Source organism: Equus przewalskii, chromosome 7, assembly GCF_037783145.1.
Source record: "Equus przewalskii isolate Varuska chromosome 7, EquPr2, whole genome shotgun sequence".
NCBI lineage: Eukaryota > Metazoa > Chordata > Mammalia > Perissodactyla > Equidae > Equus > Equus przewalskii.
Genome location: NC_091837.1, coordinates 42,318,646 through 42,334,004, shown reverse-complemented (window position 1 = coordinate 42,334,004; position 15,359 = coordinate 42,318,646). Strand labels below are relative to the sequence as shown.

Genomic DNA, 15,359 nt, shown 5'->3' with positions numbered 1-15,359 from the left:
AGTTTAAAAGACTATCAATAATTTGGTGCCCAAGTTTCTCCCATGACCACTGAACACGTCTCTTCTCTGCTCAGATCAAGTCCCTTTTTGTCTCACTTGCCTATCTTCTTAAGCACTCAGGAATCACCCTGTTATTGTTATCTTCACTGATAACGTTACCTCAACAATTCAGGCTTCTGACTCTCAAACTAATAACTTCTGAGGTCTTAATCTTTAAAATAGTAGTAACATCCCATCTTTCCTTTGTGAAGTCTTTCCTGATTATTCCAGTCTTCCCTTTGTCCCTTCTCTAATGTATGTGGACTAATTACTTCCAGTCTTACAAATAATTTTTAAAATATATATAGTAACCACAAGGTTACAATGTCATTTTATCTTTTTATTTACTGCTTTGTAAATGTGTAGCCTGTGCTTGCTTTCTATCGATCTAAGCCAGTCAAGACTCTGCAGTTTAAGATTTTTTGAAATCTAAAGGCAATGCTTCTCTTTGGGATTACAGGATACTTTACAATAAAGAGGTTTTTTGTTTGTTTTTTGAAAAAGAAGACAGTTCCTTTAGGGGAGGAGCTACAACACTTCTATACAGTTGTACCGTCACAGTGCAAAACGGTACAGACTCTATGGTGTGAATGTTTAATAACGAGTCGAAGATGAAAATTTTAGGAGCTAGGGATATAGTGGTGACCATATAGCAGTGAACACAGATACATATAGGTTATTTCAATCTCTTTCATGTTTTTTAAATTACAGATAATGACTTTTCAGGCATAACTTGATTGTTTCTCTTTTATAAGATGAACAAAATCAGTACTATTTTTCTTACTTCATCCTCCATCCTTTCTTTATTTTCAGTCAAATGCTCAAGCTTCTGCTGAGATTGTTTCAGATCAACGTCTAGCATGGAACACTGTTTCTCAATCTGAACAACCCTATTTTCAGCCTTCTCTCGAGCTTCTCTTTCTTCCTTCAGCTTTTTTTCCATCTCTGTGAAAGAAGAAAAGTTAAAAACATACATTTAAAGAAAGAGACTACTTTAATACTCTTCACTTTCAGGGACTGTATAAAACAAATCGGTGCCAAAAATCCCTACTGTTTTTATCCTGGGACTCTAATAGAGCTATTCATTATAGAAGGGCTAACGTTATTTGAATTATTTGTTTAGTGGGATCTCTAAAGGAAGGGAATTATAAAAGATAATAAAGTAATAAAATAAAGCCTTCTAAATCCAGCCCTCGTCCAATGATATAGGAGATTATTCAGTGTTATTTTCAGACCAGAAGGTGAAAGGATAGCCGGAAAAAAAGTGGAGTAACTAAGGAGAAAAACAGAGGTAGTTCAGATAAAAGCAGAAAAATAAGGTTGTGGTTATTAATCTATACTTTGCATTGTTCCAGAAAAGTTTCAAGACACCTAAAGCTATGATAAGAATTCTAATTTATGCAACTCAGATAAACAAGATTCCATGGTAATATGATGCCTGTTCTTTTTTAGGTGAGGAAGATTGGCCCTGAGCTAACATCTGTGCCAATCGTCCTCTATTTTGCATGTGGCATGCTGCCACAGCATGGTTTGATGAGTGGTGTGTAGGTCTGCACCTGGGATCCGAACCTGTGAACCCTGGGTCACTGAAGCGGAGTGCACAAACTTAACCGCTACGCCACAGGGCTGGCCCCTGATACCTATTTTAATTATTACCAGGAGATATTAGTCTACTGTGAGACTCCATTTTTGAGATATGGTAACTAAGGCTCTGAGAGGTTAACTTTTCCATGGTCCTGCAACTAGTAAATTGCACCAAGAGGATTCAAACTTATTAAGTCTGCTCTCTCCCTCTCAGAGATTGCCCCTCTAGGTGACAGAATAGAAATCATTAGAATGGAACTTTCTCATCTTCCCCCCACCAAACTTACAACCCTAGCTGCACCAATACAATCATCATCTTTTAATTCCCATCTCTCTAATCAAACACAAATCCATCCACTTCTGTTCTGGACTACGTTTCTTCAATTATTTCAACTCTTTCTCGCCTCAACAGTTACTTCCTCCCAACTGAATCACTCCCATCAACATAATCATCTAATTTATTATCCCCTTTCCTGAAATATCCTCCAGTGATCTCACATCTCCTCCACGATCTCCCATCTCTAGGCACCATCCCATCTCTGGTCACAGCCAAAATTCTCAAAGAGTTGTCTCTACTTACTGTCCTCAGTGTCTTACCTACTATACATTTATCTCTTTCCAATTTGGCTTCTATTTTCTACCACTCCACTGAAACTGCTCTTTGTATGGTAACCAACGACATCCATCTTGCAAAATTCAGAGGAGACACAATTTCCATATCTGCAATCTTCACTGACCTTAACAGAATTCAATATATTGAACCACTCACTCATTTTTTTCAGTACTTTACTCTTTGAGCTTCTAATACCATACTCTTTTGGTTTTCCTGCTACCCCTTTGGCTGCTCTTTCTTGGTTTCCTTTGTTGGTTTCTCCTCTTTTACCTGACTGCCAAATGTTAGACTGCCTAAGGGCTCCATTACAATTTCTCTTCTCTTTTGCCCTTATTCTTCCCTTAGCTGATCTCATCAGATTCTGCTTATGGCTCTATGTGTATGACTCCTGAACTGACACCTCTTCCCTGAGCTCCACATTTATATACCAAGTGACTATCTGATCTCTCCACCTACATATGTAATATGCTTTCAAAGTTAACATCCCTAAAATAGACGTCTACTTCCTTCCTATACCAAACCACTCCTATCCCAGTCATCTCAACATCAAAATATATTAACATCCATCCAGTTGTTAAAATTAAAAGCCTAAGTCTTTCTTGATTCCTTCTTTTCCCTCTTTCAATCCAATTAATCACCAAATCTTATACTCTGTATTTCCACTTCTTTCTAGTTCCTCTACCAGCAATGCCTACAGCCTATAGCCTTCCAGCTGATCTCCCTTTTTAAACTGTTATTTCTCTCAAAAGCATTTGCCACACAGCAGCAGGACTGGCATTTTAAAAACATATATTACACATCCCAGCACAGCTTAAAACACTACAATGCTTCCCAATATTCCTAGAATAAGAGTATTAAACTTATCATGTCTTCTGCCTAGAATATACTTCCTCCTGCTCTTTAAATGGCTAGTCTATTTTGACTTTCAGTTCTTACCTCAAACATTATTCGCTCAGAGAGGCCTTTCCTCAGAAGCCCATCTAAGGTGGTAGCACCTAGAAACTATCACATTTTTGTGTATTTTCTTCAGATTAATGATTACAACCTGCACTTATTTTCATTTTTTTGCTTTTTTGTCTATCTCCACCATCAGAATATAATCTCTACGAGGAAAAGTTCTTCTAAGTCTTATTCTCTCCCAGTTGTGCCTGGCTGACAGTAGGCAGTCAATAATGAACATATGTGAAAGGAGTAACAGTAGTTCAATATGGCTGAAGCATGAGGTACACATAAGAAAGTGCAGAGTGGTAAGACTATAACAACAGGTAAGTACCAATTCAAAGATTCTGTACCTCATGAGGAGTTTCACATATACCTTGCAAACAATGGAAAGCCACAAAGGATTTTAAAAAGGACCAGCACAGTAAGATCTGAATTTTAAAAAAATCATTGTGACTTAAGTAAGAACAACAGATTGATGACTGGAACAACTCTTGGCAGAGTGAAAATTGAGAGTCTACTGCAATAGATCAAGCAAAGTGATGATGTCATCATGAACTAAAAGGGAACAGGAAAGGAAGATTACATTGCATATATTATTTGGAAGTAGAATTCCTGAATGATTCTGATTTCTGGCTTGGACTCCTGGATGTTAAACATCATCACCCTCCTTAACTATGACAATCTCTTCTATTTATTGAAAGCTTTCTATATACAGGCACTTTACATGCATTTTCTCATCTAGTTTTGTTTTCTTAATAGTCACAGAGTCATTAAGAGGCAAAATAGATTTGTCTGATTCTAATCTTGGGCTCATAAAAACTACACAGCTATCACGAAGAATAGTGAGAATAAGGGTAAGAACAGGTTTGACCGATAAGATCCTTAAGTTTTCCCTTGAACAAATTGAATTTAAGGTGCCAAGTGACACTTCCAGATTGTAGTAGGTTAGGAAGTGAGGAGAAGGTGAAAAAAAGGAAGACTCCTCTTTTTAGAAGTTTGGCTATAAAGGGAAGGAATAAAACAGTGGAAATTAGGGGCTGGCCCCGTGGCCGAGTGGTTAAGTTCGAGTGCTCCGCTTCAGCGGCCCAGGGTTTTGCCAGTCTGAATCCTGAGCGCAGACATGGCACCACTCATCAGGCCATGCTGATGCGGCATCCCACATGCCACAACTAGAAGGACCCACAACTAAAAATACACACCTATGTACTGGGGGGCTTTGGGGAGAAAAAGGGAAAAATAAAAATCTTAAAAAAAAAAACAAAACAGTGGAAATTAGTAAGGATCACAGGTGTTGCAAGGGTTTGTCTATTTTCTCTGAGAGGCGAGAGATGTGTACATGTTTAGAACAAGAAAGGATTCAGTGGAGGAGAAAAAGTTGACGATAAAGAAAAGAAAAAGAGATAATAAGTTGAGATAAAAAGAGACTGTATCTGAGTACAGTTAGAATATATTCGCCAGGACAGGAAGAGGATCACTCTCCTGTAAGATGAGAGGGAAGATACTGAAGATAGATAAAGAAGTGGATAGGTTGATTAAGTAAGAGAACTAGATTTTGAGGAGTTCATACCTGTACTTTCAAGATTTCTTTATTAAAGAGAAGAAAAGTTCACCTAAAAGTGTACTGATGAAGAAATGGCATAGGAAGCTTGAGAAGAAATAAAAGCCTGGGAGAAGGAACTGAAAAGTGATATATTAAAAAACTGACAGCTCAACTGAGGTTGGAGATAATGCATTGGGCTAACAACATCCATCTGAAGAAGTATTTGAAGTAAAGAAAGTGGCTGGTTCATCTGATCTAGGGTTGTGTTTAGAGGCATAATACAGTGGAAATATAAAAGAATGGAAAAATTGAGGGTACAAGACAAGAAAGCAGATGAATTAACAGACAATAAGTTCCAGAATGGACCAAGAAGAAAATAAAGGAAAGGGCTGGAAAACTGGGAGAAAAGAGAGATTCCACTGACTTTTATAGGGAGTAGAGGGGAGTAGAGAGAGGAAACTGGAAGGTAAAATTGTGATTTTAAAAATAGAAGGTATAAGAAAGAAAAAAAGGAAGGTATCTTTTCCTAGATCTTAATTTATAATTTTAAGAGTTTATACTACTATAAAATGAAATTTTGATCAAAATCAAAACTTTTGTAGGCATTATTAAAAACTAATCATGTAGAAAATATTAAAACTGACACTTACCACACATTGCAACAGACTTTGCCTCTTCAATAGACTGATGTTTGTCAGTTAAACGAGCTTTGGTTACTTTATGTTCATTTATCTCCTGTTCTAATCGTTGTTGTAATGATTTAAGTTTGTAGTTTAAATCTATTTCTAAATTATTCTTTTCCTGTAAAATGAGAATGAGAGTCATGTAATATACTGTGCAAACAAGACATTATTTAATGTCCCACAAGAGATAATATATGAATCACACTGGCCTGAAACGTGATACCATATTTACTTAAATATTTTTATTCAGGATGTAATTTTATTTTTTATACTTTCTTGTATATTTCACATTATCTCTGTCTTACTTTCTTTTTTTTTATGATTTTATTTTTTCTTTTTCTTCCCAAGGCCCTCCAGTACAAGTAGTGTATTTTTAGTTGTGGGTCCTTCTAGTTGTAGCATGTGGGATGCTGCCTCAGCATGGCCTGATGAGTGGTGCCATGTCCAAGCCCAGGATCCGAACCGGCGAAACCCCGGGCCAGTGAAGCAGAGCGTGCAAACTTAACCACTCGGCCACGAGGCCGGCTCCCTCCGTCTTACTTTTAAAGTTACAATAAGCACATATAATTAAAAGCAAAACATCAGCTTTTCTTTATCCCCCGCCCCTGTCCATTTGAATCATTAGCCATGGCTGATGGCAAGATAGGGTTGTGGTGATTACATTCAGGAGTGTTCATTGACAGGATCAGAAATTAATAGGGTAATTCTTCAGTTCATTTAAAAATTTTTGCTACCAATTTTTAAAAAATTAACTTATTTCTATCTACATTTGCATCTATACTTAGATTTACATTGCTTTGACAAAAGAACAAGTCAAAATGTATTCCATTTCTGTTTGGGTGCTGCTTCTACTTTTCTGTCTTTCATCCTATTTCTACATTTACACCAGGCTTAGACATCAAAAAATTATCCTGATTGTCACAAAACATGTCCAAAGCACAAAATAACTGGAGGGTCTTCTGAATCATTTATCTGAGGATCTAGTAAACCTACATTTCAGGGAGGCATCAAAAAAGAGAGCGCTGGATCTGCATATTATCCGTTTAATCCCTTTTTGTTTTAGCAAAGTAGGGACAGAGGATAACCAGTGACGTTCTTTTTTTTCTTGGTGCGGAAGATTGTAGCTGAGCCAACATGTGCCAATCTTCCTCTATTTTGCATGTGGGACACCACCACAGCATGGGTTGATGAGCAGTGTGTAGGTCTGTGCCTGAGATCCGAACCCATGAACCCTGGGCCCCAGGAGCAGACTGTCTGAACTTAACCACTACGCCACCAGGCCAGCCCACCAATGACATTTTTGATTAAGAAAATTCTACATGCCAAGGCCAATCACTTTATGCATTTTTTATTTTGCTAACTTTTACCAACAAAATGGAAAAACCTGGTCTACTATATACCAATCCATTGTTTTCCTTCTTCATAAGGCTAGTAAGGTTCAAACCTTCATCTTACCGATGCACAAAAAAATGGTAAAAAAATTCTATATGAAAAGGTATTTCCAAACCAAAGCAATTTGCGATGATCAGATAATATGAAACATCTAATACCTTTCAAAGGTAAAAACAAACAAAAATCACACAATAAAAAGCCCTAAATATGACACACATACATCCACTCAACCAATCAAAAATAAAAATCAAAAATAAACATAATAAAATAAAAAATAAAATTTAAAAAAATAAAAACTTTTATAAATATAAATATATAAACATTAGGAATGAACATTATTTTATAAACCACTTTATAATATTTGATAACCAGTGAATGCTATCTTATAATTAATGCATGTTAAATCATGTACCTTTTCTGAATGAGTAAGCATGTCTTGAGCCTCTTTTCTTTCTCCTTCCACTCTTTCAAGATTATGTTTGAGATGTTTCACCTCCTCTTGTAAAGATGTAATCCGTGCTATCAAGTGAGAAGAAAGTTCATGTCGCAAAGTCATCAAAACAAAAGTCTTTTTTTGTGTGACCATTAAGATAAAAAAAACTTTTAAATTTCCTGATCAGACAGAATTTATGAAGTGTTTTCTTATTAATATATACAATAACTACAGTATATAATAATAAAAATGCTAACTGGAGATCACCTAATATATGTTCCTCATTTCACAAGTGTTCAAAGAGATGGAGACTGAACTTGGTCCAGAAACCAGATCCGAGACCTAAGTGAGTGCTCTTCTGTACCATGTTAAGAGGAAGAACTTTTAGTTAATTAAGGCAAGTATTTAAGTGCTTTTTATGTGCCAGACGTTCTGAAAAGTGTTTAATTACTCTTAAACTTAATGAAGCCAAACTCCATTTTAATAGAAAACTAGGTTTTAAGGAATTCAAGTGCTCTAACAAAACTTAGTTTTAACCCACCTGAGGCTTACATCATGCAATGGTAGAAACTCATATTTAGCAACTCTCCTCATTAAAACATGCTTTAGGCCTTATATGTTTTTAATGCATAAGTATTTAACAAACATGCAAATTTGATACATGTAGAATGTACCATAAATAAATATAATATATGGTTTAGTTCAAAGGTAAGAATCTGTTTTCCTATTCTGTGATTCAAAGTGGCCTAGGGTTTGACAGGGAAATGGATAAAGTACCTTAAAAAATTTTATACTTGTTAAAGTTCAGTGTTTAACTTGCTCTACTTGCCAAAGTCTTCAATGCACTCTACCTGCTTCCCATACTTTAGTGTTTCTAAAGTAGTTCTTTAATGAACAAATGAATTTTAAATCTTTGGCATTAGATAATGCTTGTCTGCTAGGCTAGTTTTAGGAACCAAAGAGCAATGAAACAATTTATTTACACAAACACACAATACGTATTACATTCATGTAGGAGTATGTTCATATAGGAGAAAGAAACACCTGATAGTTTCTTTCAAATGATTGGGCAAAAATACAAAGTATGTGTGTATTTGCATGGAGAGAGATAAAGCAAATATGGCGAAATGTTAAAGTGCTCTTAAAAAAATGCTTCCTCCTATATTATAATAAATAGGTTTTAAAAATCTGTACAAAGAGATAAATTCAGATTAAACTGAACTTTTTCTGTAGAACAAGTTTATATACACTAAATCCTAAGAAGACAAAGTAATGAAAATATATAAGTTGAATCCTTTACTGATTCATAATAACTCTATGTAAGACATGTTAAAATAAAATATAATTTATTTTCCTCACTTATCTTATTTTAAAAAACATGCTAGGAAGAAACTATAACTTGTCTGTGTAATACATGAAGGCAAAGAAGCTTCATATAAAAAATATAAAAATACAATGGAAGGAATAGAAGCAGAATATCAGGTATCATAACCTAAATGGATTAAAACAATAAAGCTTCTAGCAGAAAACAGAGAATAATACCTTCAGGATCTAATCAAAGAATTCAACAGCCCACACTAAACACAGCACTAACCAAAAAAGAAAAAATAATAAAATGGATTATATTAACAATAAGAAAGTTAACACCTCCTTTTCATTGGCAGACAGCATTAAAGAGTAAAAAGGCAAACCACAGAGTGGGACAATTATGATACATATATTTCATAAGGGACTAATACCTAGGACTCATACAAACCAACAGGAAAAAGCAAACAATCCAATTACAAAAAGGGCAAAAGACTTGAAGAGCACATCACAAATTGCCAATAAACATATGAAACGTTGCTCAATCAGAGACACGAGGGAAATGCAAATCACACATCACCAGAATGACTAAAACATCGAGACTGACAGAACTCAGTGGAGATGAGTATCGTCCTTGATGAGAACCTGGAGCAACTGAAACTCTTATACACTGCTGGTGAATGTAAACTGGTGTGGCTATTTTGAAATACTTGGAAGTATTTACTAAATCTAAATAAATATATACTCTATGGCTCTGCCACTCTTAGGTGTACACCAATAGGAAGCATATGTATCATTACCAAAATACTTACAAGAAAGCTTCTATCAGCACTATTCATAACTGCCCCCAAGTGCAAATAAACGAATATCCATTTGCCAAAGAATGATAAACTGCAGTTGTCGTACATAATATGTCGTACATATTATACAGCAAAGAGAAATAACAAACTATTACCATATACAACAATACGGATGAACCTCACAAATTTGAAACTGAACAAAATAAACCAGACACAAAGGAGTATTTACTGCATGATTCCATTTATGAAAAGTTTAAGAATAAGCAAAACGAATTTATGGTGTTAGAAGTCAGAACAGTCATTACTTGGGGGGAAGGGAGTTAGTGACTAAGAGGAAGCACAAGGGGACTTCTGGGTTGTTGGTAATGTTTAGTTTCATGATCTGGATTCTTGTTATGTGGGCGCGTTCATGTTGTGAAAATTTCTCCAGATGTATATTTTTTATTTATTTTAACATGCGCATACATGTTAAGTTTCAACAACAAAAAAAGTCACTCAAAAAAATCTAAATATGTTAAAATCCCCAAATATGAAATCTACAATCTAAATTTGAGGCCCATCAACTATATACAAAAATTAAAAATAAATGAATGGGAAAGATATAACAGGAAAACACAAATTAAGCGAAAACATTCTCAAGGTCAGATGAGTTTAATATCATTTGTAACACAATTCTAATCCAGGAAGAAGACACAGAAGTCATAAAACCTTAACACACCAAACAACACTGCATTAAAAATATACAACAGCAGGGTATTTATGAAATACCCACAGCTAATATACTCAACAAACAATATGAAAAGAAAATTAAGACAATTCTATTTATAAGAGCATTTAAAAGAATAAAATCCCTAGGAATAATCTAACCAAGGAGGTCTAAGATTTGTACACTACTAAAAAGCACTGCTGAAATGAATTTTTAAAAGACCTAAATAAATGGAACTATATCCTGTGTTCATAGATTGGAAGACTTAATACATTAAGATGGCAATACTACCCAAAGCATTCTATGGATTTAACGCAATTCTCTAAAAATTCCAAAGATCCTTTAGGCAGAAATGAAAAAGTAGATCCTCAAATTATATGGGATTACAAGGAGCCTTGAACAGCTAAAACAATATTGAAAAAAAATAACAAAATTGTAGGACTCAAACTTCCCAATTCAAAAGTTGCTATAAAGCTACGGTGATCAAAACAGTGTGATACTGGTATAAGGACAGATATAATGGACCAATGGAACAGAAGTGAGAATCCAGAAACAAACTCATGTATCTACGGCCAACTGATGTTCCACAAGGATGCCAAGACCATTCAATAGAGGAAAGAATAGTCTCTTCAACAAATAGTGCTGGGACAATTGGATATCCACATACAAAAGAATAAAGTTGGACCCCTACATCATACCATATACAAAAATTAACTGAAGATAGGTCAAAGACCTAAATATAAGCACTAAAACCATAATACTTTTAGAAGAAGACATAGGGGTAAATCTTCATGATCTCGGATTTGGCAATGTCTTCTAAGATATGACACCAAAAACATAAGCAACATATAATAGATAAACTGGACTTCATCCAAATTAGCTTTTGCACATCAGAGGACATTATCAAGAAAGTAAAAAGACAACCTACAGAATGAAGAAAACATTAGCAAATCACATATCTGAAAAGGTCTAGTATCCAGACTCTTAAAAGTCAACAACAAAAAGATAAACAGTCCAATTTAAAAATGGACAAAGGACATGAATAGACATTCTTCCAAAGAGGATATACAAATGGTCAATAAGCACATGAAAAGATGCTCAACATCATTAGTCATTAGGAAAACGAAAATCAAAACCACAATGAGATACCACTTCACACCCACTAGGGTGACTATAACCAAAAAAAGTTAAATACCAAGTATGGGCAAGGATGTGGAGAAAGTGGAACCCATGTACATTGTTGGTAGGAATGTAAAATGGTGCAGTCATTTTGGAAAACAGTTTAGAAGTTCCTCAAAAGTTAAACAAAGATTTACAATATGACCCAACAATTCCACTCCTCGATATACACCCAAAAGATGTGAAAACAGGTACTCCAACAAACACTTGTACACAAATGTTCACAGTAGCTTTATTTCCACTAGCTAACAGGGGAAAACAACTTAAATGTCCCTTAATAGACAAATGGCTAAACAACATATGGTATTGTACATACAAGAGAATATTACTCAGCCATAAATGAATGTAGTACTGATACATGCTATAACACGGATGAATCTTAAAAAATACACTAAGTAAAGGAAGGCTGACATAAAAGGTCACATATTGTATGAGGTCACTTACATGAAATATCCAAAATACATAAATTCAGAGATAGAAAGCATATTGGTGGTTGCCAGGGGTTAGGTGGAGGGGGATACGGGAAAGGACAGCTTAATGGGTATAACGTTTTCTTTTGGGATAATGAAAATGTTCTGGAACTAAACAGAGGAGGTGTGACTGCAGAACATTGTGAATGTACGAGACGCCACTGAACTGTACACTTTGAAATGATTAATTTTTTGTTATATGAATTTCACCTCAATAAAAAACACACAAAAAGCTGTTAGAAATACAAGGAGGCTATGAGGGAAAAAATCACAAACATAGTGGTTTAAAGAGATTAAAGAGACAAGATTAGACTACAAAATTGATCTATTGCTTTTCTTCCAAGAGACAAACCCAAAAACATATAAAGTAAAAACCTACACCATTTTCAAACGCCCCTGTAACAGTTAAAAACAAAACAAAAATGCATTATGAATTAATCCAGAAAAAAATCTTTAAAAAGTTCAAAAAAGGAGAAATCTGATAAGTAATAGTTACTGACTACAATAAAATAATTAGCAATTACAATGGAAAATAAGTATTTCCTACTTTTGTCCATTAAAAAGTCCTATAACTACCAATCCAATAGCAGTGTGTACCCATACCACCTAGGTTACAGTCTCTGAATGCCATATGCCACAAAAAGGACTATGGTTCCTCGGAAAATGAGTGATTTCACATCTAGGATAGAAAATGATCCTAGAAGATATATTATGTATACTAGAAAGAAAAGATGCCATCCAAGACTACTAGGGCATTGTCTAAACTTGAAGAGATTCTCACTAGCCTCAAATGAACATCAATAAAAATACTGCAATGGGCTTACATTAAATATATTAAAATTCATAAGTTCATAAATACATTTAAAAAGTCACTGGTTTCCTTTAGAGAATGCTGGAGAAATAACTTACTGTTCTTAAAAATGATAAAGGAAAAGAATCAAGTATTTAACCTTTTTTTCATAAGCTATACCTCAAGGTAACTATATAATTGATGAGAAAATGTTTATCTATATAGTAGTATTCCAGTTAATGAATGAATGAGGAAAGATAAAAACAGATCATCACCATTGCAAACTCCTAAAGAAACAAAGAATCGAGGCAGCGATCATCAATGGGGGCTAACATTACAAAAAGGGACAGCTAGACTTTATGTGCCTAAATAACATTGCTCACAAGTATTCTTGCCAAAGTCCTACATGAAACAGATCAAGCCGGTAGAACTACCAATTTAAAGCACTACAAGGGACAGAACATTATGTTAACTGACACCAGTAGATGGATTAGCAAAATTCAGGATGGGAGATATTCAATAGGACAAAAAAACCCTGATTTCTTCAACCAAGAGCAACAACAAACTACAAAGAACAAAAAAGGGAGGGGAAAACTATAGGTTAAAAGAAACTTAAGGGACATATTAACGACATGCAATGTGTGGGCCTTGACTGAACCCTAATTCAAGCAAAATAAATACAACAACAACAAATTATGGGGCTACTGGAAGAATGTGAGCACTGACTAGACATGACAATACTAGACATCACAGTATTAAATAATGCTCAACTTTTTTTCAGGTTTGATGATAATATTGTGGTTATATTTTCTACAAAAAGGGTCCTTATCTTCAAGAGATATTGAAATATTTACAAATTAAACAATGTGATGCCTGAGATTTGCTTCAAAATAATTCAGTGTCAGAGGATTGGGAAGAACAGGTGGGTAAATGAAACAGACTGGCTGCTAGATGAACATTATTGAAGCTAGATGATGGGTACACAAGGGGTCATTATAGTATTCTAGTGCGGTATATGACTGAAATTTTCTAAAACAAAAAGTGAAGGAAAAATCAACAATAGATTTTTTTTTAAAAAGACTTCAACATGGTTAATTTAAAAAATTTGTCTTTTTGCATTTCAATCTGAAGAATCACAAAGAAACTTACTAGATAAAGAACTTATCATTTCAGTTAAAATTTTCATTCCACTATGACATTTTGATCTTTGTCCCTTCATTCCTTTAAGCCTCTATGGCCTGGACTTATGGGAGCTTACTTTTGTCTATAACAGCAGCCTTATCTATACACTAGTCCAGGTATTGGTAAATTTCAGGCTTGCAGCATGTATTTCTACAGACATGAAGCTAACAATGTTTTTTTTCATTCTTAAAGAATTGTAAAAAGTAAAAAAGAAGAATTTGTAACAGAGATTGTATGTGGCCCACAAAGCCTAAAATACTTACTATCCAATTATGTTTGGGAAGTCACTTCCCATAGGTACGAAGCAGTTTCTGCTCATTAGTGTACAGGGAGGACATTCAAGTAGGAAATAATCATGACTCTGCCAGAAGCCCAGCATCCCAAACTATGAGAAATTTATACCTGAGGGACCTGAAATTTCTTAAGGACCATAAAAGATTAACGTAAAAAGTGTTTGCTTTTTTTTTTAACCACAATGTATCTTTATATGTGTGCTGAGGCTCATGTAAGTTAGTGCATTCTTTAATGCATGTCAGCTTTGATTCACATTTAAGTTAAAAACTAAACTTTACAGGAAGCATTTAAAAAGGAAAAACGTCAACAATATATCATGCTATGAATTTTCCTTAACTTCACTGATACCTAAAAAACAGATTCAATTAAAAGCACTGTTGATGAACACATGGATGACAGTCTCTTCTTTGAAAGCTCAGTCCTATCTGGAAGATCACAAACTCAATTTTAGAATTGGAAGGATTTTAAGGGGTCACCTATATTAATCTCCTTGGGTTTATAGATAAAGACGGCAGATGGAAGTGACTTTCACACAGTTAACAAGCAGTATATAAAAAGGCCAAGAAAAGCAATTTAAGGAAGTAAAGTTTGAGGCTTTTCTAAAACATATAACAAGGTTACTTTCTTGGGTATATTTAGATCTATTTTAAGCCTAGTCCCTGAGAAATAAGATTGCACAATACTCCTCAGCTAAGAACCAATGAGAGATCCTAACGGCCGTTTCCATAGTCACAAAAACTGACCTTGACCTCTCTCCACAGAATTATAGCTAATCATCAAGCCCCATGAGACCCCAAACTATGTTCCCATCCTGTGACTAAGGTTAAAATGGACTACCCCACCCCCAACTTTTCCCTGAGAGATCTGGCAACTTCTCTGCGTATCTGTTTTGATTGGTAGTATGGATGCTGTTGCTAAAAGGAATAAAAAATAGAAAAAGATATACATGGGTAGAGCCAGGCATCTTTTTGAAAACAAACTAAATTTTATTACCATTATCAAAAGCGGTCCTTTATTCAGTTATACTCAATATTTTTCCTGGTAGACTCACAAGACTGCCCATCTCTCTAGTCCTAAACTTCTCAAGTACCTAATTCTTTATTTGTAATAGGAGTCTATTTCTGCAATTAAGTTCCTACTTCTACCAATAACGCATGAGCAATTTCCAGGTTTGTTTTGTTTTGTTTTTGTGAGGAAGATTAGCCCTGAGCTAACATCTGTTGCCAATTCTGCTCTTTCCACCTGAGGAAGATTGTTGCTGAGCTAACATCTGTAGCAGTCTTCCTCTATTTTATGTGGGATGCTGACACAGTGTGGCTTGACGAACAGTACTAGGTCCACGCCTGGGATCCAAACCTGCAAACCCCGGACCCTGGAAGGGGAGTGCACAAACTTAACCACTATGCC

The 15,359-nt window shown here is 35.0% G+C and overlaps 1 protein-coding gene across 2 annotated transcripts in view; it reads right to left on the bottom strand.

The window, feature by feature from the left end:
* Positions 1–15,359, bottom strand: part of ROCK1 (Rho associated coiled-coil containing protein kinase 1) — a 161,030-nt gene that overhangs the window by 43,106 nt on the left and 102,565 nt on the right. For both annotated transcript variants that reach the window (XM_070629718.1, XM_070629719.1), the window contains exons 17-19: positions 7,206–7,312; positions 5,369–5,519; positions 824–984 (exon numbers count right to left, since the gene is read on the bottom strand). In XM_070629718.1, the coding sequence (XP_070485819.1) occupies positions 824–984; positions 5,369–5,519; positions 7,206–7,312 (419 nt within the window). The remainder of the gene's footprint in view (positions 1–823; positions 985–5,368; positions 5,520–7,205; positions 7,313–15,359) is intronic.